We start from the raw sequence: 23,793 nt of genomic DNA, 5'->3' as shown, positions 1-23,793 counted from the left end.
CCTGCATGGGTAAGGCTAGTAACAGAGGCTTGCACTCCTCGAGTGCAAGACATGGTTTGCCTGCCTCCACTGCCTTGGCAACAGATTTAAATGCCTTCCACGTAAAGGGGAATGTTATTGAAGCAGGAGCAAGAAAGGTAGGGTGTCTATTACTTAGTGCAAACACTTTCGACACCGAGTAACCCGCCTTTCTCAGGCTACTTAACAAGATAGCCTGTGCCTTATCATGGTCGAGAATCATGACCTCCTTCAGTTCCGTTTCTTTTCCTGACATTGGTTTATGTTTCAGTCGAATGAAGCAATTAGGGAAAGCGTTAAAGCTTGGCCAAAACTGGACTTCGTCTAAATGAACAGCACCCATCTTCTCCGAGATGTAGAGTTTGCCGTCTAAAATCGGCATAAGCTCCGCATACCTCCAGGGATTGGTTTTGGAGCATGTTGGAAGGTCTTGGTCTCTGGGTTGCTTGTATGACCCTTGGGGAGCGACAAATGGAGCTTCACAGAGCTCTAACTTGCATTTCGCTTTCTCCATTTCTCCTTGTTTGCGAAAGTTTTCCATTAGACCCTTAAAATGGGACAGTAATTGGTCAATTTTGCCTAATAGAGGGGTAAAAGGTGAAGATGTCGAGGTTAACGGCTCCAGAGTCGGCAGAGACGGAGGCAATTCTGACACGACATTGTTCACTTCTTCCCAGGGAGGCTTCCTGCCCTCCGTCCCAAAGGCTATCTGGACGCAGAGAGATGCGAATCGAGCCTGGGGCACCACTATTTCCCTACTTGCTTTCGGGAATAGTAAGCTACGCATCCTATCTTTAGGTAGGTATGGTCACGGAGAGATCTTCTGGAACCCTCTTATCCAATTGCGTAGTTTCTTACAAGCTGCATCCCTAGACTCCACTGATTTGGGATTATCAAAACCCTCGGGTACTAAGGTCCGACAGATATTGCAAACTTGGGGATCCCAATATTGCAAGGATTCGGAAATAATATAGCAGGGGGCATGAAACCTGCATGTATTATGACCATAAAAGTACTTACTCTTAATATTGCAGAAGACTGCAACACATGTCATCTGGGGTTCCTCCTGTAAAGAAAGGAAAGCCAAATGAGTATACAATTGACTATCTCACTGATAAGCAATATGTAAAAGTCATCTTTTAACTAAAATAGCTTAGGATAGTAAGCTAGAAAGGGATAGTGGGAGACACATACTTGTGTATCCCTTGCAAGCAATTGCTGTTACCTCCCCTCAGTATTAACTATAAAGAATTTCCTTTATCAAGGCAACTCGAACGAAAGGGTTATAACCCCTAGGGGTAGAAAAGTGTACATTGCCACTGCCCCTTTTAATATTTAATACTGTGGGGTAAGGATAACTGATTTCTAATCAGAGTATTGAAGGAATTCTATTCTTTCAATATAGGATCGGTCTCAGCAGAAGCCCGCACAAGGGTACACAAGATATGTTAGAAAATAACTACTGTATAATCATAATATAGTTTTCTGTTTGCAGTATATACTTTATTGCAAAATACCGACTACTGTATAATTACATATTGTAGTTCAGCCAGTGTGCTGCCAGTATGGCTAGCATCTGGCGGCACGATCCAACCGGCATGACGCCGACTGGACTAAGAAATATAAAAGACATATATTTGTGTATCCTACCCAGCCCATTTGCTGTGGCCTTCCCTTCCAATATTAAAACCATAGAGTTTCCTGATCAGGGAAGCTCAAAGATAAGGGTTCTAACCTTTCAGGATAGAAAGTGTACTACCACCGTCCCTTTAATCCATTTAATATTGTAAGGTAAAACGTAAACTGATTTCTAATCAGAATATTGAGGAAATTCTATCCTTTCAATATAGGATTGGTCTCAGCAAACACCTGGGCAAGGATACCCAAGATATATTGGAAGATAACTACTAGTGTAATATATACAATAGTTTTCTATCTGCATTATATACTATACTGCAAATATACTGACTACTGTATAAACATATACTGTAATTCAACCGGCATATAGCCGGCATAGCTAGTCCCTGCCGGCACAGCCCGGCCAACATGCTAGCTAAAAGAGAGAGAGAAAGCATGGAGTGAAGGACTGCCTTATTACTGTGAATGTATACACTAAATAAGGATGTAAATATCTAATTTACTGCCTTTCCCCAGAAAGAAGGTTCAAATGGAAGGGGAGAATGTATCATTCAGGCTTCCAACCAACCACCAGTACCATTGCTGGCAAGGTTTGGCCGGCACATGGCCGGCAGGCTAGCACCCGGCAGTATTGGTACAGTCGGCCTACCGCCGGCTGAGTCAGCACCTGTCTGTGCCGGTCCGGCTGGTGGCTAGTTCCCCGGTAACAGCACTTGTGGCCAGCAGTCCAAGGAAGGACTGAAGAACCTTGGTGACAGAAGAGACTTCCCACCAACAGCCATCATGGCTGCCGCCAGCCGCCGGCAACCATCATGGCCGCCGACAGATGACATGGCGGCCAGCAGCCTGCATAGCCGCCGGCAGCCGTCATAGCCGCCGACAGTTTGTATAAAACATGGCCGCCGGCAGTTGTCGTGGCTTCCAGCAAATGATATGGCTGCCAGCAGCCTGTATAGCCGTCGTGGCTTCCAGCAAATGATATGGCTGCCAGCAGCCTGTATAGCCGCCGGCAGTTTTAGAAACATGGCCGCCGGCAGTCGTCGTGGCCACCGGCAGCCGGCATAGCCGCCAGCAGGCATCATGGCTGCCGGCAGTTGTCCTAGCCGCCGGCAGCCTGCATGGCCACCGGCAGCCGGTATGGCCGCCTGCAGCTATCAAGGCCACCGGCAACCGTCATGGCCGCCGGCAGCCGACATAGCTGCAAGCAGTCAGACAACAGCTGTTAAGTAGGAGTCCGGCCGGCCCCGCAACCCACCGGCAATCGGTGAGATTGCAGGACGACAGCCCAAAGAGTTACCATGGCTACGCCATCACTAAAGGATAGAGGGGGGAGGGAAAAGGGTCCTGTATGAGGTGTGGAAGGAGCCGGCAAGGTTGCCGGTCCTACCACACCCTTAAGAAACTCTGTTTCAGTATCGGCGCCATCCTAGGCGGCAGGAGAATTTCTATTCTCCAGCCTAGGGTCTGCCAATACAGTTAAGGGGACGGCGGCAGTGCTGCCTCCTCTCAACAAAGGAGAAAAAGAGTTCCAGTGTCTATTCTTCAGGCTAGGGTCTGCGAGCACAGGACTAGTCTTTTAGACTGCAGGAAGAAGGTGGCTGCATCATACAACCACTTCAAGTGTAGCCTAGGGAGGACTAGCCTCCTATTCCGGCAGCCTAGCCGGCAGGGGAATGACTATTCACCCTGCTGGCTGGCTGCCGGTACAAGACTATACTGTATACTCTGAGGTTCTGACCGAATCCCAAAACCTGCTATCTGCGGCTAAGGGAAGGGACAGAAAAACCCGAGGCTAGTCATGCCTGAATGAAAACTCCAGGCACGACCCACTAGGGTTGTAGCCTAAGGCTACACTCAGAGGGAAGGAGGGATTACCCTTAAATCTCCACTGAACACGAGTATCGGTTTATATAATAATTCTTGGAGATATCTATCTCCGCCTGAATTGATAAAACGATACACGAGGGTAACCGGGGAAATGTCTGAAAATATACTACATCGCTTAGGTTAAGTTACCTAGGCGAGACGAGATCTCGGTTACCTAAATCACCGAAATTCTAACATATACGATCAACATAAAAATAAGAAAATTATGCATATTAAAAATGTCTTTACATGTATAAATTGCCTAAATAGCTTTCATAATTAATTAATTAATGCTATTTCAACTGGGAATGTCGTTCTACTACCTAAATAACACATGCCTAACGAACGACAGCACCCATGGTGCCTCCAGTAACAAGCCTAGCTCCTAATCACAATAAATTACTCTAATTTCACTGTGAAACAGGAGCTAAAATATACACATTGTAAAGAATCAATACTCAACTTTCCAGAGGCGAAAGAAGCTGGAGATTGCATAATAATCCTTGCAGAATCAATCGAAAAAGCTAGATCAACAGGGAACACCACCCTGCGAATTCGCTACTGAATTAGGAATGTCCGCCATCTTGGATATGGCGCCATCTTGATACTTAATAGTAGTATGGGAAATAGGGTAACCTTGATAACGGCTCCCTTTCCAAAATTGCCACTCTTCCCCCTCCAAGCGAAAACGCTATTCAGGGTGAAGATCGCTATGTGTTGTATCAAGATATACGTCCCTAATATTATGCGATATCCTTGAGAGAAATTTTAAGGATATTCGCGCCAGGAGTTAGAATTTTGGAGACCTAAAGGTATATTCTCTGGGAATATCACTGTAGTACATATATCCCTTTGGAAGCTACTATAGGAAACTTCCATCAGGACGACATGGCTTGAGCTAAAAAAAAAATAAAAAATAGAAAAATAGAAAAAAATAAATAAGCTAAGTTAGGTTAAAGTTCACGTAGTGTAAGTTAGAGTAAGTTACGGTACGTTATCGCAGTCACCATCTCTACCTCCTCCCCGACCGTCCGTCTCCTGCGTAGCAATTTCTACACCTGCGTTCGCCTGTTTCCAAGGTAAAGTGACAATAAAAACCCCTTTTTTATTTATTATTTCTTTATAATTAATCTTTTCTACATCTTTCTTACATAATGCAATTGTATTATTGGTGTATGTAATTATGTGTAGTAATTTATTAAGGAGTTATCATAGGTTTTTGGGCTGTGGAACAAATAATACAAATTACAGTGTATTCTTATGGGAATATTTGTTCTAACATACGATTGTTTTAACATACGAAGCAGTTCCCGTAACAAATTAAGATCGTGTGTAGAGGTTCCACTGTATTTTAATGTTGTTACTGTTCTTAAACTTTTTATTTTTCTTTGTTTCCTTTCTTCACTGGGCTATTTTCCCTGTTGGGGCCCCTGGGCTTATAGCATCCTGCTTTTCCAACTAGGGTTGTAGCTTAATAATAATAATAATAATAATAATAATAATAATAATAATAATAATTGGCCACTCCACTCGTTGCCCTGAAGCCATCCCCATGCAAACTAAAACATTTGCTTCATGTACTGTACATCTGCCTTACTTTCAGGGTGGATAATAAGATTTGTTATACCTGAACATATTACTTCTGATAGGGGTACCAGTTTCACCTCTCAATTGTGGACATTATTAGCGAATCTCCTGGGCATCACGCTACATCAGACCACCACCTATAACCCTGCAGCTAACGGAACGGTTGAACATTTTTATCACACCCTCATAGCAGCTTTGATGTCCCGCTGCAATGACTCCAACTGGTTTACTCGGCTTCCCTGGGTCCTCCTGGGATTAAGGCCCACTCCAAAGGATGCTCTGGATGTCTCAGCAGCTGAAATTGTGTATTGCGACCCATTGGTCGTTGCTGCTGAATTCTTTTGTCTGTAACCTCCTCCGACAATCTCCAGTGCCTACGTCACGTTGTGGGGAATTTTTCTCCCTGCCGCCAGATTTAAAGGCGCCAAGCATAGCAACACACACTGAAAGATTTAAACACCAAAACACTCCGTGAGTACCGACGCTGTGTTATCTATCCCAAACCGAAAGCTTTATAAATTGACGTTAGTGGCAAAGAGACTAGGTCTCCATTGATCACCTAAATGCAGGGCACCGTGTTTCACATGTATGCCTTATTTTAGGGAGGGGAGGTATGTAATGCACAAAACAAACACACACACACACACACACACACACACTCTCTCTCTCTCTCTCTCTCTCTCTCTCTCTCTCTCTCTCTCTCTCTCTCTCTCTCTCTCTCTCTCTCTCTCTCTCTTTTGTGTGTGTGGGGTAATTATCCTAAACCATTCGTATATAAGTTTGTTATGTCATCAAAATAAAATCAGTTTTACATCCAGTTTGTCTTTCCGTTAAAACCCTTATCAGCCTACCACAGCTCCATCTTGATGGTTACATTAGAATTCATAACTGTTCCTTCAATGTCCTTCCACTCCCTTGTAACCTTCAGTGAAAGGAGGAAAGAGGAGGTGGAGAAGAACCGGGAGGAGTCCAACTCACTCCTGACATAAGGGTGACTAGTTCTAGGAAATCTCAAGGGCGAAACAGGGAATTTCTTGTCAGAACTCGACTTTTATGAGGATATGGATCTCTCGGTGGCAGAGAACTATGGCTAGGCAAACCAGCAGGTTTCATCTTAGAATAGCTCATGACTTTGGGGTTGTGTGAAACGCTTGTTGGTGGTTATCAACCAAGGCTTCTTTATAATAGGCTGAAGATGATGATGGAATGCTACTGTGGAGGAGTTCCATTTGTATACAATCCTGAGATATGGAAGCACGATCTGAGCATGTGGAAGCACGATCTGAGCATGTGTAATCATATGACAAGGGAGAATAATCATCAAGCGGAGGAATGCTGTCACGCGATGAAATGTCAGAGCGTGTCGTAACGTCATCATGAGAGTGCCCAGCAGCGTGAACAGACTTGTTGGTCTGAACATCACACAGAGGTATATTGTAACACATTGGGATGGCAGTGCATTGAATGACGTCATAACCTGTAGGAACAGCGGCGCATACAGACTTATATGTCTGAACGTACATACAAGCTGAACAATGAATGGACAAGACTCGAGAGACTAATAAAGGTATCCATGTAGTTGTTACAATCAACTTCTTAGCTTTTGACTTAGAAAGAGAAGACACAAATGATTTGAAGCAATTTGCTTTGGCCAAAGTTGTGGTTGGGTACACAGCCAAAGTGGTCCGACCAACGTCTTGAGAACTCTTTGGAAGAGAGCTGTGTCAAGGACCCCTGGGGGTGCGAAGCAAGCCTGGCTCATGGGAACGAGCTGGAGAATGATAAAAGGGATCCTCCAATAAGGCTGCTTCTGTATGGGGGGAAAATGGCAGGCTCAACTCTAGGGTTCCTTACACAGGAACGGGAATTGACTTTCAACACTCGTAAAAGAGATACTGTACCTCCAACAGCAAAAATTTGTTCCTGATATAGTCAACAATATAGGGGAGGGATATCTTTGCATGGCAGAATAATCAGGTAACAAGGATTCTGGGATCAGATTCAGCAACAGCAGTAGCCAAATGATACGTCACAAGCATCGACTCGGGATCATCTTGCATAATCTCATTAACTAAATTATGATCTTAATAATTACATTATGGCCGTCACCTCCATGCCGGGGGACTCAGAGGGCCCCGGACAATAAGGAGGGTGAGGAATAACTTTCAACACAGAAACGAGCTTCCATATCTTACCATTGCTAAAAGACGACAAGGAAGGAGAATGATCTTTCATTTCTTGCATCAAGAACGATACCTCTCCCACAGGTAGGACAGCCACTCCCTACAGTACTTACATGGCAATTCCACGGAACATCTCTTGCCACAGCATGAGGAGCAAACAGGATGTGGATCGACTTCAACCCGACTCATGAAGTTGCCACAGGGTTACCCATCATGGCCGGGGCTTGAACGCAGACCACTAGAAGAACTAGCAATGATACAACAGACTTTACTCACGAAATAATGAGAGCACAGCTAGTGACAGTGATTAAGAAAATACATACAGCACTAAGCACTATAACGGTATCACGTGTGGATATAAAAGTCATGATTGTAGAAGAGAGGAGTGAATGCCTCCTCTTAGCACCACAACCAGGAAATATGTGACTTGTCACTCAAGCAATGCATAGCACCGCCATGCAGTAGCGTTGCCTAGCAACCTATTGCGATGCAATTAACCCATTTACTTTTTTTATTGTCTGGTCAAAGAAAACAACACTATGAGTAACACATTTGAATGACTCAAAAAATTGTATCTGCATAGGAATGAACTGTACTGTACTATCATACTTTATTTACACTTGCTTTACCTTAGGCATTCAATATTAAACAGTAACTGCTTCTGACCATCACAGGTAAATTTGAAATATGTTACTTTTCCCATTTTTTGTAGATAGCAGAAACTGACCATTATTTAAAGATATGCAATAGTGTGGACCAGTTATAGTTTTTTTCTAATTCATTTAACTGAATATACAAGTCATCAGCTGAAAGTGTTACCTGCTGTATGTCAGTTATTTGTTCTATCAAATCGTTTCTCTCTCTCTCTCCAAACGAATGATCCTTTCCCTTGCTTCTTCCAGGATTTCACGGACTCTTTCAGACATCTGTGTGATAAATATAGAAGCTTCAGTAATACTAGTTTCTCTATACTGTAAATAAGAACCTGTGAATCATCTCAGCCTTAACAAATAAGTTATTGAAGTAAATAATTCCAAGTATAATAGTTTGGAAGATAACAAATACTTAACTAGCCCTGCTAGTACTTAGATACTTATAAAATCGAACATTAACCCATACAATATATCTCATGTAATATATTCATGGATCCACTTCACTAATATTAAAGAAATTCAAATAATAAAAAAATCAACTTCCATGTGACATGTTCCTTAAGCATTAATATGAGAAAAAATGACAAATTTGGAGATAATTTGTATTTTTCCCAACTATACAAACCTAAGGTCTTCGCATACGTTAGAATATCAGCGAAGATGTAGAATATGACAAATTTGGAAGCAATTTGCATCTTTCCCAACCATACAAACCTGATCTCTTTACTATAGATATTAATTCTGGCACGGCTGAAATCTAGTCCCAAACTTTTAATACAAGGAGTTAACGACTCTTCGCTAGTTACAACACTTCTGGTTGCGGGCAGGATTTCTAAATAGTATGAGTAAATAACTCAGATCTGTATGGTTAGAAAAAATACAAATTGCTTCCAAATTTGTCATTTGTTCCTACACACATACAAACCCTTCACTCTTTATTATGGACTCACCCTTAGGAGGGCTAAAGTCCAAAACCCAACTGGCTGGGAACTTCATCTGGGGTGCAACTCTGACCTCATTCAAGCATGAGAGAGGCAGCATGGCACCTCATGAACTCTCCATCTGGTAGGCTGGGGAGTTGACACGCTGCACGATAATGGTTAATGAGTGAAAACTAATCACTGTGATTTGGCCAGATATGAATAAAGTGTGTTGAAAATGACTTCCAACTTAAAACTAGACATTACTCGACTCCCATTCACAGGGAGAATGAGGAAAACAAAATATATAGTATATTTTAGACAAAACAAGGGAAATGCTATTTACCCACAGTTGGAGGAAGGCCAACTTGCAGAATCCTCCACATGTTGTGCCACAAGAGAGGGGATTATGAAAGAAGAAAAGGCTGGTTATTTTATCGATTCATCCCAGACTAACATCTGGTAAAGTCCGCCTTTGACCAACTGCTACACGTCTTGTAAGGAGTTGAGGTAGTCATACCACTTCTTGAGTGGCCACCACAGGACTGAGAGAAAAGGTAACTAGGCTCCTGTGGGTTACCTCTTGCAGGTAATATGCAGTGAAGGTGGTCTGACTTCACCAAATACCCGCTTGTAAGACCTGCACTACGGGGAAGTTTCATTTGAACACTAGGGACATGCTTATACCCCTTACATCGCATGCTAAAGTTCTACGGTCATGTTTTGGAGAGTCAAGATTCAAGGCGAGATCAATGACCTGCCGAATCCATGCAGAGACAGTATTTTTCATGACTCTCCTTTTGATCCTTGCCTGTGCTACTGAATAAGCATTAGATATGCAAGAGAGCTCCATGTGTGCGTTTGAGATACTACCTCAGCACTCTCACAGGAAACAGTATCAGTTGATAAAAATCGTCATTTACGTCACAGAGACTCAAAATCCGGAAAGGACCGAACCTAGAATCCACTACAGCCGGATTCTGATTCTTAGAGTCAAACTAAGGGACAAAGCTGAAGGTTACCTAACCCAATCTCCTTGAATGGGCGATGTCATAGGCATGACCACGCAACTCGCTAACCCTCTGACTGTGATTGATTGATTGATTGATTGATTTAAGGTTTTCAGGCATCCTAAAATCTAAGGTCATTGACACCGATATTGTTTATTGTGAATAAAAAATAAAAGAATATTCAATAAAAATCTTAAAAGCAAAGATGTCATTTTAAAAGTTAAATATCTTTCAGAAGACCTGCTTCTGAAATAAAGCTAAAAATACCACTAGCATGGTAGGACACATCATGTCCAAGAATCTTACCAAGGATGAACCTGCCATCCTCACCTCAAGCCTCAAACAGACAGCTATTTCTTTCACTTCTATATGTGGGGCATTCGTTTAACAAATGCTTTGCTCTCAATGGTACCAAACAGTCATCGCAATAGCGCTGGTATTAGCCAGCAAGCAGATATTCATGTGTCAACTGAGTCTGACCAATGCGAGATGAAAAAAGAGTAGTCTTCCACTTTTGGGGCATCAAGTTATACTTCCAGGAGTAAAAAAATTCATTATTTGTTGCTAATTATTAGAAATCAAATTCTTAATGTTGAGTAAACAATCATCACAGAAAATGGGATACCTTTTTGGTCGCAATTCAGCTGCAGCATCACTTCTCATTTTCAGACACACCTACATGTGCCGGAACCCAACAAAATTGAACTGTTATGCCTCTCAGTCCAATAATGAAAAGCTATTCTAAAATCTTTAAAACTAAGGGTTACTCAAATTAAAAACTTCTAACGATTGAAGGACACTTCTTGTATCACTAAAAATGGTAAAATTAACACCCTCTTCCAATGCTATTTTTTCAACAGCGGTTAATATCCCATATAGTTCGGCCATAAACATGGAAGCTGTTAGAGGAAGTGCACCTCTACAATTAAAAGCATTACTATATACTCCAAATACAACATTGCCATCAGTATCTATAAAAGTTGATTCCTTATGTTCTGCAACATGTTCCATAAAAACAGACCTGGCTTCTAAAGTCATTCAGATTCTTTTTAACTCCTATAAAATATTTACAAAAAGATATCCCTGGTAATTTCCATGGAGGCATTGATGATACATTAAATGGAAGCACTTTAGTTCTAACTATATCAGTTATTTCACTTGAAAACCATAAGGTTGAGTGGCTTTGGGTGCATCTCAAAGTATGTTGAGTGCTTTATAAGGCTTGTAGTCTGAAATGCTAAAGAATTAGGAAGCCTTTGCAACCTAAACTAATACCGAATAATAAAAGACTTTTGGTAAAGGTCTAACAGTGATTCTCCAGCGCCAACAAGAAGGCGTAGAATATGGGAAGTTCTAAATACTCCTGTTGCCAGTCTGATACCAGTATGGTGTATACAATCTAAAATCTTTAGTGGACTTCGGGTGGCTGAGGAGTATCTCACACCCATACCAAATTTTTGAAAAAATTAAGGCCTTGTATAACTAAAATAGTTTTGTGGTCTGGCCCCAATGATGTAGGGGACAAAACTTTTAAAAGCTTCAAATCATTAAGACATTTTGCCTTTAATAATTTTGAGTGAGGAACCCATGTCAACCTACAATCAAATATCAAGCCTAAAATCCCAGTTTCACTTGAACATGGGATCCGTTGACCTTTGATGTCCACACATGGGATCCGTTGACCTTTGATGTCCACACATGGGATCCGTTGACCTTTGATGTCCACACATGGGATCCGTTGACCTTTGATGTCCACACATGGGATCCGTTGACCTTTGATGTACATATCAGGGTCTGGATGTACACACCAAATATGACAGAAATGGACAACAGTTGTTTTTCTTATTGAAAACTTAAACCCATTCATATCAGCCCACTGAATAATTTTGTCAATTGCGAGTTGTAGTTTTCTCTCAACTGTTGCCATTCTAGCTCCAGCAAATGAAATGGAGAGATCATCTACAAATAGTTTTGAGAAAATATCTTGAGGAATGACAGATGATATCCCATTAATTGCTAGTGCAAATAGGGTTACACTTAGCACACTACCCTGGGGAACTCCTTTCTGATATTTTCTCTCCGATAGAGTTTCCCCCACTCTCACTTGAAAAACACTTATGTGAAATAATTGATTGAATGAACAATGCTAGCTCTCCTCGTTACCCAAAATTATGAACAGTTTCAAGTATACCATATCTCCATGCAATATCATATGCTTTTTCAAGATAAAAAAAAGACTGTTACATGGTGCTGTTTTAAAGCAAAGGCCTCGCAAATAGAGGACTCAAGTCGTATCGACACATCAGTTGTCGAGTACATTTTTCTAAATCTACACTGGATCGGTGATAAAATACCCTTCTTTTCCAAGTACCATATCAGTCTTGCATTGACCATTTTCTCCATGATCTTACATAAACAAGATGTCAATGCAATTGGTCAAAAGTTTGCATCTAAAAACTTATCCTTACCAGATTTTAAAAAGGCTAAAATAATGGCTAGTTCCCAAACACTAGGATAATTATAATCATGCCATATTCTGTTAATAATGCTTAAAATAAATAACCTTGTTTTAACAGGTACATGTTTAATCATTGCATATGGAATTTCATCAGGTCCAGGCACTGTAGCATTACATGTAGCAAATACAGAATTAAATTCTCTTTCAGTAAAAGGAGAATTGTATGACTCTTCCTTTCCTGTTGCAAAATTTAATATTTTCTTTTCTTCAATGCTCCTATACTGGTGACCTGGAGCTGCTTCACACTTGCATGATACATTTGAGAAATGATCAGCCAGGGCATTGCTAACCTCAGTTGCTCTGGTCATATACTGTCCATTAACCCTGGTCATATACTGTCCATCAACCTTCAACACTGGTGGTGGGTTTGAGGTGAATTTGCCGGCTATCTTTTTTACTTTCCTCCACTCAGAAGATGGTGGTGTTTTACTGTTGATGGAGGAAACAAAAGACACCCAAGACTGGCGCCTAGCTTCTTTCATGGCACAACGGAACTGTGCTCTACATTTCTTGTATATAATTAGTAAATTCTCCGCAGTAGGGTGTCTGCGCAATCAAGTTAAAGACCTTCTTGTGGCTCTGTGCAGGGCAGATAAGTGCACCAGGGGATTGGTCTACATTTGAATATCACTGTTTTTTGAGTGTTGAATTGACTCCTGCTGTATGGAGGAATCCATTCAGCAAGTCTATGGCATCATCAATATTCTCAAACTGTTCTGCATTCCCTTCTATTTCGATTCGCTAATGAAAACTATCCCAGTCCACCTTGTCAAGATTCCATCGTGACGATCTCTGTAAAGGTGGACCATTGTTGGTGTTTATAATAATTGGTGCATAATACCTTTAATGCCAATCATCTAATGTCCTCCAATCGAAATCAACAAGGCAATTTGAGCTTGCGATTGATAGGTCAATGCACAACAAGGTACCTGTCTGAACATGGAAGCACATGGTTTCTCCTGTATTAAGTTGTCCCACATCATCATTTTCCAAAATTGATCATATAATGTTCCCCCTGGTGTTTGCTAAAATATTGCCAATTAAAGGATTTCTACAATTAAAATCCGCCAACAAGAAATAAGGTTGAGGGAGTTGTAGAATCACCTCTACTAAATCATTATACAAGATGTTGTCATTACGAGGCAAATAAAGAGAAAATTCTGTATTTTGTCCCTACATCAATTTGTACAGCTACTGCCTGCAGAGGGGTACAAATGGGTAAAGATACTTGAGAAACATCTCGGGAAACGTATGTAAGACTTTCGACATGTCACCCTGTTTGTTGATCATATGTTGTCCTATAGCTAACATATTCTTAAGGACATGGAGTATTAGCATCAAGCTTGCTCTCCTATAGACATACGACTATAGGGGAGTGCTCATGAATGAGGAGCTTAAGTTCTTCATATTTGGCTCTTGAATCCTGACAATTCCTTCCATTACAAAATGGAGGAGAAAACTAAGTATTATTTTATGGAAGACATCTTGGATGAGGTCTTCCCATTGACACTTTTTGATTTAACAATATTTTCTGTAGGCTTCTTAAGTGTGGGTCTTGATAACTTAGGTTTCACATTAGCCCTTTAAATGTTCTTTTTACCTAATTCTTGAGGGGGATGGTGGACCTCAACCTGAATTTTTTTATTGATTTAAGAAGTATTCTTGTTCATCTAAAATATCAACAAACAGAACATCATATCTGTTTGATGTCATAACTTTGGTGTTTTTAATGGATGGGGGTGAGAGATGTTGGTCTCTCTTTTCCTATTAACAGGTGGTGATTTATCATGCTTTGGTGGTTTCTCCACTACCGGTGCACTTGATAACTCGGTTTTAAGTGAAACCTCCATCAAATTAGGCAAAGGTATAGCCTGAGAGAGGTTAGTACTATCCTTGGGTTTAATAGAGGTGATCAAAGCCTTAGGAGGTGATATTCTTGCCCTATCAGGCAGAATTTTATCAGATGACGAATTTTTTGGGGGGGGAATACTGGCAGTAATAGATGGGTTGGATGTCTCCTGTCTCATTTTTCCTCCTGATTTCAATACCTTTGCATAACTTGTTGATTTACTTAATAGCCTCTTAGCATGCCCCACACTTATGTGTTCAATACTAGATTTATTGAAGGCAGCCTCTTCTACCTTATATTGCTGGCAGCTCCTATCAGTAGATTTATGATTCAAATTGCAGTTTAAACAATTGGCCTCTGGTGTTCATTCTCCATGGTAATCATTGGAGCAAGTACTGCACATTTTTGTCATTCTTGCAAACGTTAGATGGATGCCCATATCTAAAGCAATTAAAACATTGCAGTGGCTTCTGCTTAAAAGTTTGAGGTTTAATCCATTCATTTTCTATGTAAATGTGGAAAGGCACATCAGCATCCTGGAAAGTAAGGATAATCATTGATGTTCCAGGAACTTTATGCACTTTCCATACAGTTAAAGGACACATGGTCAGTATCTCCTCCTCTGTAAAATCATACAAGTCTTTATCGATTGATTGATATATTTGAAGTTTTTGGGTTCAGGCCATGTCATCCTGATGGAAGGTTCCTTTAAGTAGCTTCCTAGGGTATATTTGACTACAGTGATATTCCCAGAGAATATAACTTAAGGTCTCCAGAATTCTAACTCCTGACGCGAATATCCTTAAAGTTTCCTTTTAGGATAACGCATAATATCAGGGGACGTATTCTTGACACGCCACATAGCAATTACGCTTCGAGGGGGAAAAGTGGCAAAATAAAAGAGGAGCCATTATAAGGTTCCCTTCCTCCATTACTGTTTGAGTACTCAGATGGCGCCATAATCGCCACCATCTCCATTCCTTTTTCTGTAGCAATTTCGCTCGGTGGTTTTCCCAGTGCTCTCTCGTAATTTGGATTTACTATGCAATCTGCAGCCTCTTCTGCTTCTGAAAAGTTGAGTATTTGATTCTTATGCTGTATAAATTTAGCTCTGGCCGTAGAGTAAAAAATTGAATCGAATTAAATTAATTTTTTGGAAGAGCTATTGCCTGGACCGGAGGCATCTTCGGCGCTGTCGTTTGTAACGCATGAGTTATTTAGTTAGCCAGAACGACTTTCCCGGTATAATAGCTTAAATAAAAATAATTAGCTATTTAGTTTTCATTGCTAGGAATTAATTATATCATGCCGATAGTATTCACATTAGTTTCGGCGATTTAGGTAGCCGATCTTGTTTACACTAGGCTTCCTAGCCTAGGCGTTATAGTTTACTTTCTTGCATGATATAATAAGTGTTCCTGGTGCTAATAAATTTAAATGAAGATAATAGGCAATTTATACATGTAAGATATATTGATTGCATATAAAATTTCCTCTTCTAAGATAATATACGAGAGAGCTTCGATGAGTTAGGTGGTCGATCTCACTGTCCCTAGGCTAGTAGCCTAGGGGCTTTAGTATACTTTTGCGAACTGTAGAGAGCCGAGAACTTGTTCCTGTTGGTGTCTTCAGATCCGTTTGGATTTTAGAAGCCTTCTGACAGACCCTGCTATTTCCTTCCTTTTCTTCGGTGGAATGGAAAGGCGATGTGACTGAAGGTCCCAATGGATTCCCAACCATTGGAACTTCTGAGCTGGAGAGAGGCGAGATTTCTCGGCGTTTATCTTGAAACCCAGATGCTCTAGGAACTGGGTGACTTTGTTGCAGGCTCTCAGACAATCTTCGGGCCATGTCGACCAGACTAGCCAGTCGTCTAGGTAGGCCATCACTTGGACGCCCTGCAGACGTAGTTGTTGGACGATTGCGTCTGCCAGCTTGGTGAAGATTCGTGGAGCCACGTTGAGCCCGAAGGGCATGGCCCTGAAGGTTCAACTTTTCCTTTGGAGCCGAAATCCTAGGTAGGAGGAAGCGTAGTGATTTATTGGAATGTGCCAGTAGGCATCCGCCAGGTCTATGGATACCATGTAGGCCCTGTGAGGCAGAAGGGTCCTTATTTGTTGCAGAGTCAGCATCTTCAATTTGTTGTTCGCAATGAACTTATTGAGAGGGGACAAGTCTAGAATGACTCTGAGTTTGTCTGAGTCTTTCTTGGGAACACAAAAGATTCTCCCTTGGAACCTGGTTAACTTTACCCTCTTGATCACCTTATTCAAGAGCTCCAGGACATATTCTTCCAGGAGGGGGGTTGACTGTTGGAAGAATTGCTGGAAGAATGGGGGTGGTTGAGTCCAGCTCCAGCCCAGTCCTTTCTTGACGATGCTGTGTGCCCAAGGATCGAAGGTCCAACGATCCTGGAATTGGCGGAGTCTTCCTCCCACCGGAAGCACTTCATTGCTTCTGGTGTCCCGAGGGTTTGCCACCTCGGCCGCTAGCTCCCCTTCCTCCTCTGCCTTTGGAGGGACGGCGAGAAGAATCTCTGCCGGAGCCTCTGCCTGAGCCTCTACCTCTGGGACGAAAGGTAGTGGAATGTTGCTCACAGGCAGGGGTGAAGACCGGTGACTGCGACACCACCGGTTGGGGGACCAGTTGAAAGGTCTGCTGTGGCTGTGCAGCCACTTGGGGAGTAGCGGGACCCGGAGACTGACGTCTTGGTTGACGTTGCTGGGGCCTAGGTTTCGAGGATTTCCTCTTAGGCTGAGGGCCATCGTCCTGAGAGGACTTCCTCTTTCGGGACATGCCCCACTTGTGGAGAAGGTTCCGGTTCTCCGTGGCAGCTTTGTCCACTATCTCTTTCACCAAGGCACATGGGAAGAGATGTTTGCCCCAGATGTTGGAGGAAATCAGTCTCCGGGGTTCGTGTTTCACTGTTGCATTGGCAAACACGAATTCAGCGAAGCTGTACAAATCCTTGGTCACAGTCCCCAGGTGTGACTTTGCAAGGACCATGTGAAAGTCCGGGACTCTGGTGTCCCCGGCTATGAGTTCTAGCTGTACCTGATGTGACAGCAAAGCGGCGAGTCTCTCCTTGGTATCCTGTTCCCTACGAAGGAGATGATCGTTCAGTCGTGGGAGGTCCTCGTTGAACTGACGACCGGCCACATCAGGTTCTAGTTTCCCGACCGTGAAAGTAAGCTGGATGTCGTTCCAGTACCTGTCATCGGGGGGAAGAGTGAGGGAGAAGGGTCTGCACTCCTCCAGTGCAGGGCAAGGTTTCCCTTCCTCCACAGCCTTCATGACCGCTTGGAAGGCCTTTTCAACGAAGGGGAAGGTCGCAGTAGCGGGAGCAACAAAGGTTGGATGCTTTTTAATCAGTGCTGGCTTCATGGAGTTGGTGAAACCCCGACTCTTCACTGCGTGAGCCAGCATAGCTTGGGCCTTTGCGAGATCGAACACTATCACCTCCTTAGGTTCGGTCTCTTCTTTTGAGGCTGGTTCGGACCTTGAGTCGGACGTAACAGTCCGGATAAGCCTCGAAGTTCGGGAAGAACTCCACTTCTTCCAGAAGAATAGAGCCAACCCTTTCACTAATAAAGATTTTACCAGTTGTGATTGGCATGTGCTCCGCGTATCTCCAAGGGTTAGCTTCTGAGCAGTGGGGGATGTCCTTAACCAAAATCTTTTTCGGTTGTTTGAAGCTGACGAGAGTCGTCCGGAATTGTTCCTGAGTCTCTCTCAGCTTATTGTCCATGAGGGCTTCTAGCATCCTGAAGACCTCTTGAGTGGCCGATGGAAGAGGATCCGGGGTGGCGAAAGTCGAAGGAACATGTTCCTCGGATGTCACTGGGGTTACTGGGGGAGCTGGAGCGACCTCGTTCTCCGAATCAGGATATTCCACCTGATCTTCCTCATAGTCGAGCTCTTCGCCAATGAGGGTCTTCTCCGTACCTTCTGACACCTCCGACATACGTTCCACGTCGTCAGAATCGATATGGCACGTAGGCATAGACTGTGCCAAGACAATGTCGGGTTCGACCACCAGTTGGACGGTGGGAATTTGTTCATGAGGGATCACCGAGTCCTTGGATGCTTTCAGAAAAAGCAAGGCCCTCATATCTTCATTTGGAAGATAAGGTCCAGAGGCATTCTTTTGGAAGCCTCGCACCCATTTGCGCAGCTTCTCTCTAGCAGTGTCCCTTACCTCCGTGGTAGGAGGATTATTGAACGCTTCATCGAGGAGACTCTTGCAGACTGAACAGTTCTGCGGATCCCAATATTTAAGGTCGCCTCTCTTGGCGGCGCAGGGGGCGTGGGTCCGGCACGCCTTGTGCCCGTAGAAGTCCGGGCGTTTAACTCCACAGAAGTTACTCTCACACTTCACATACTCCTCCTGTAAAAGAAAGAGATCATGAGTACATGGAAGGCATAAGAATGACTTACATTACTCTAGACTTAAGAATAACTTAATCTATAATAGCATATTAATTATATGTTCAAGATAGATGAGCAGGAAGGGAAGTAGATAGACACATACTTGTGAATCCCGCCCAGCCGGTTATTGTAACCTTATCCGTAGACAATTCCTTAGGACCCGAGGGTCCCAAATGAGGGAAAATCCGTATGGATGAGCCAAGCTAGGCCTCCTTAATAGAAGAATTGTCCGCAGAGTGTAAAAGGATCTGAGACCGCTCAGAGCCTTGAGGGAGAGGGGAAAATAGGATAAACCCCTTAGTAATATGTAAGTTCCGGCAAGTGACTGCACTGAGATGCACAGAGTACGCTGGAAATGTTGTAATGTGCAACCAAACAGCATAGCCACTATATTAGCTGGTATAACAATACCTATATGGAGGTGGCCAGGCCATCTGGCTGCATCAGATTGACTGCCGGCACCAGGAAGGGGCACGAGGAAGGGGTGCATGTCCCTTAGCGCCTCATTAGGGGGCGCCGGCAGACCGACGGCACGCCGGAGACCGGTCCTGCAGGGTGGAAACATCAAAGAGGACACACTGAGCGATCGAGATGGACAACACCACAGTGGCGACCTCCGGCACAGCGGCGGATCGCCGGCAGGGGCGGCGGGCTACGGCAGCCGGCGGATGACGGCATGGTGAACCTTAGTTCAACTCATAAGATATATATATATATATATATATATATATATATATATATATAGGGCGGATACCTAGAATTCCGGCAATCAATGCTGGCAGGTGGACGGCAGTCTTCGGCAGTCGGCCGGCTGTCGCTAGGTAAACCAGGGGAAATATAAGGGGTGGGACGTCGGCGGTATGTCGACGGAAGGCGGCAGCCTCCGGCAGACGGTAAGCTGACGTCCTAGAGGGGAGGTATCTTATGAATAGAGGTCACCTGAGGTAGTGGCGGCTGTCGCCGGCAGTAGAGGCGGCAAGGGACCGGCACCATAATAGAGAGAGAGAAAGGTAAGGAGGGAAGGGAGGGTTAATATCCTATACCCCGCCGGCATCCCTCCGGAGAGAGTGCACTCATGATAGGAGTAGGTACTCCTAACATCCGGCGGCAGTGGGTCGGCAGACGGCCGGGAGCCTGAGGTAACCTAAGGGAGGGATAGAGAGCACTCAAAGAGGGGGAATCCTCCGCCGGCAACCAACCTTATGGAATGCTATAAAGGGTAAGTGTACCAGAGCGGCCAGCTCAGCAAAAGAACAAGGCTAGCCCTTCCACTCCACCCAAGGGAGGAGTTGTAGGACTGAGGACAGGGGTGTGTAGGCAGTCCTACACCAAAGGGATAGAGTGGGGGGGGAGTAGGGGTCTTTTTTAAAGTGGGTAGACTCTGTATGAGAGAGGCCACCAAGGCAAGGGAGAACACTCCCTAACCTAGGATAGGTAGCACAGATCAGGTACAGTACTGATGTACTGTCCTAAACTATAATAAGGCAGAATCTCCCCCCCAGAGCCTAACGTAGATTAGGAGGACCAACTCCTAGGCTAGGAAGGCCTGAAAAGACACATCGCTAGTTGCAGGAAGGAAGGAGTAACCCAACCAAGTGCAATTGGGGAAGGGCAGAGCCCTTCCTAAGGTCTCAAGCACGACCCTAAGGGGGGTTCATTCCCTTAGGGTAGGCTGAGAAGCGATAAATACTCTGGGTGAAGTCAAGATTCTCCCCATTATAGAATAAGGGAGAAGCAAGGTTACCCAGAGGGAATTACCCGTAGGTAAGGGGAATAGGAAGCATACAAGGGTTCCTACATTAGGTTAGGAGGGGGTTGGTACACGAACCAACACAGTCCCTTGTATGGTCCCCGAAGGCGAAAACACTTACATCATAGTAACTAGTATGTTTAACAATGCCTAAATCTTCATAACTTAACTTAGGAACACTTATATATATCATGCAGTAATATGAGCCCTAGGCTGTCAAGCCTAGGGGCTAGGCTAGCGATCTAGTATGGGGTCGGTCAACAACCGTTGTCTAACGAGCGCTAAAACAAGATATAATAACTTCCTAGCTATGAAGACTAAATAACTAATAATATTAGTTAAAGGACCGGAGAAGGCTGTTCTGGCTAACTAAATAAAGCATGCGACATGAACAGCGACGCCGTAATGGCGCGTCCGGTATCGGCACAGCTCCGCCACTAAACACAATATTTTACGAAAAGTAGAAGTTACTTTACGGCCACAGCTTATTTAAACAATACTAGGACCTGGTACTCAACTTTCCAGAAGAAGGCGAGGCTGAAGGCTGCGACATAACGGTGATGTAAGCAGATAAAGAAGCACTTGGGAAAAATCAGACTTAGTGTAGGAGCTACAGACAAAAGGATGAAGACCGACGGGACGTCATTTAGCAATGGCGCCCGTTTGTTTACGTCTCGAGTACCAAAAGTAGCCACGAATGAGAGTAACTTTGGAACGACTCCGCAGTTACTCAGCCTCCTTCCCATATCGAAGCGCTAACTCTATATGGGGTGCAGATAGCTATGTGGCGTGTTAATACATGCGTCCCCTGCTGATATACGATATCCTAGAGGGAAACCTTTAGGGTACTCGCACCAGAAGTTAGAATTCTGTGATAACCTTTAGTTTAATTCTCTGGGAATATCCACTGTAGTTAAATATACCCTTGGAAGCTACTGAAGGAACCTTCCATCAGGACGACATGGCTATCTCACCCAAAAATAGATTTTTCGCTTCGCTCAAAATCCGTTATATAGAATCTCCCCAGTTACCCTAATATATAGGGTAATCCCTCCTTCCCTCTGAGTGTAGCCTAAGGCTACAATCCTGGTTGGTCTTGCCTCGAGTTGTCATTCAGGAAAGACTAGGCTAGGGTTTTTCTGCCCCTCCCCCTAGCTACAGACGGTAAGCTTTGGGTTTAGGTCAGAACCTCAGAGTACTTGTCGTGTGCCGGCAACTGGTCGACAGGGTGAATATATTCCCCTATCGGGTTTTGGTTGTTGGCATAAGAGGCTTTGCCTCCCTAGACTGCACTTGAAAGGGTCATGTGATTCCCCCTTCTCCCTGTGGTTTAGTCGACTAGTCCTGTGCTCGCAAACCCTAGGCTGAAGAATAGAGTTTATTCTGCTGCCTAGGATGGCGCCAGCACTAGAACTCTGTTTCTCTATGATTAAGGGTAGCGGCTAGATGACTGCCAACCCCCTTACTGTATTGGCAGACCCTAGGCTGGGGAATGAATTCTCCGTCCGCCTAGGATGGCGCCGATACTGAAACAGAGCTTTCTCAAGGTGTGGTAAGACCAGCATACTGCCGGCTCCTCTCACACCTTATACAGGACCCTTTTCCCTCCCCATTCTGTCGTTTAGTGATGGCCTAGCCATCACATCCCTTTGGCCGTCGTCCTGCAATCTCACCGCTTGCCAGTAGGTTGTAGGGGAGGCTTGGGCTTCTGCTTATATGGCCTAGTCGTTCAGCTTCCCTATCGGACACAGAGCTCCGGGATAGCTGTGTCGGCAGGACCAGCAGAAGATCCATTTACTTTGGAGTGTTCTTCAGTCCTCCCTTGGGCTGCCATTCACATCCTATGACCGGCAGGGAACAGCAATGGAGGTGAATGGGTGGAAGCTTGATTATCTTTATTCTCCCCTTCCATTAGAACCCTCATTCTGGAGGAAGGAAGTGAGACAGAGCTCTTACATCACCCTTCACTCCTTGCTTTCTCTCTCTCTCTTGGCTAGTGCCGCCGGGTACTAACCTAACTGGCGGCTGCCGGCCACTAACCTAGCAGGCAAGATGCTGGCTAGACTTGTGGGCCAACAGCCAATGATTCACTGACATAACTGACTTAGCCGGCAAGAGCCGGCTGAGTTCGGTCTACCGGCAACTACCCTGTCACATAGAATGCTGTCTGGGCTAGTGTGCCGACAGCCGGTGACCCGCCGGCAATCTGGTGGGCCGCCGGCTACTAATTTTTCAATTTTGTGTCAGTTGAACTGTGCCTTAGGTAGTAGTCTTGCCGGGTACATGCCGGTGGCAACTACAGTATATGTCTATACAGCAGCCAGTACATCTGTAGTATAGAGCATACTGCAAACAGAAAACTATGGTATAAAAGTATACAGTAGTTAATTTTCCAAAATACTCTGTGTGTAAAGGCGCAGTCTATTGTTGAGACCTTATTAGATAGGGAAAGGAATTCCCTTTCTATATACTGATAAATGATCAGTTATTAATGACCCTTATTATTAAACCTTTTGGAAGTTATTGTTAGTTACACTCTTCTATTTTTATAGGCTAGACTCTTCCACCGGGCCTCTTGAGGAGGATAACCCTAGGGTTAATATTGAGGGAGGTCACAGCAATTGGCTGGGCGCGAATCACACGTATGTGTCTTTCCTAATTCATTTCTAGCTTATCTATCCTAAGCTATATGCAATAAGATAAAATGGAAAATATCATTAATAATATTTATTAGTTTATCTTGTGAGATGAACTAAATTACATTATACTCATTTTATTTTCCTCTCTTTACAGGAGGACCATGTGAAGTGCGGCAGCGTCTTCTGCAACGTGCGTAGCAGGGACTTCTTGCGGCCACCTGGAGTGTAGGACGCACTCCCATTGTTCCATCACCAAGGGACCTCTCAAATATTGGGACCCCCAGGTATGTACAGTGTGGAAAGACTTGGTTTATGAAGCTTTTGAGAACCCCAAGACAAAGGAGTCAAGGGATGCAGCTCAGAACAAGCTGCACACATGGGTTCGTGGCTTCCAGAAAAATGCCACGGGGCCTTACCTCCCAATGAGCGTATGAGGGCCTATCTATTCCCCAAAGCATCTGCGGATGCTGTCATTCCTCAGCCTCACCCTGAGATCCCTTGCATCCAGATAGCCGTGGACACAGATATTTCGGATGCGATGAAGGACTTCCATCTAGATGATGAGAGGATGTAAGAGGTGTCAGAGGACATCGAAAAGGACCTCCTGGCTGAAGGTCAAGAACAGGAGTCAAAGTTGGCTCCAGAGACGGAAGAGGATGAAGTCGAATCAGTGTCTGTTTCATAGGTTACTGCCACAGAACCAGTGCCCTCTACGTCCTCCGCTCCTCCACCTG

General features: G+C 44.0%; 1 protein-coding gene across 1 annotated transcript in view; it reads right to left on the bottom strand.

Annotated features, from left to right (window-relative positions):
- The window catches only part of LOC137645772 (protein fantom-like), a 723,952-nt gene that overhangs the window by 408,515 nt on the left and 291,644 nt on the right, over window positions 1-23,793 (bottom strand). The window contains 2 exon segments of the mRNA XM_068378685.1: window positions 8,112-8,159; window positions 8,162-8,218. Coding sequence (XP_068234786.1) covers window positions 8,112-8,159; window positions 8,162-8,218 — 105 coding nt within the window.

Source organism: Palaemon carinicauda, chromosome 8 (assembly GCF_036898095.1).
Source record: "Palaemon carinicauda isolate YSFRI2023 chromosome 8, ASM3689809v2, whole genome shotgun sequence".
NCBI lineage: Eukaryota > Metazoa > Arthropoda > Malacostraca > Decapoda > Palaemonidae > Palaemon > Palaemon carinicauda.
This window is presented reverse-complemented; position numbering and strand designations above follow the sequence as displayed.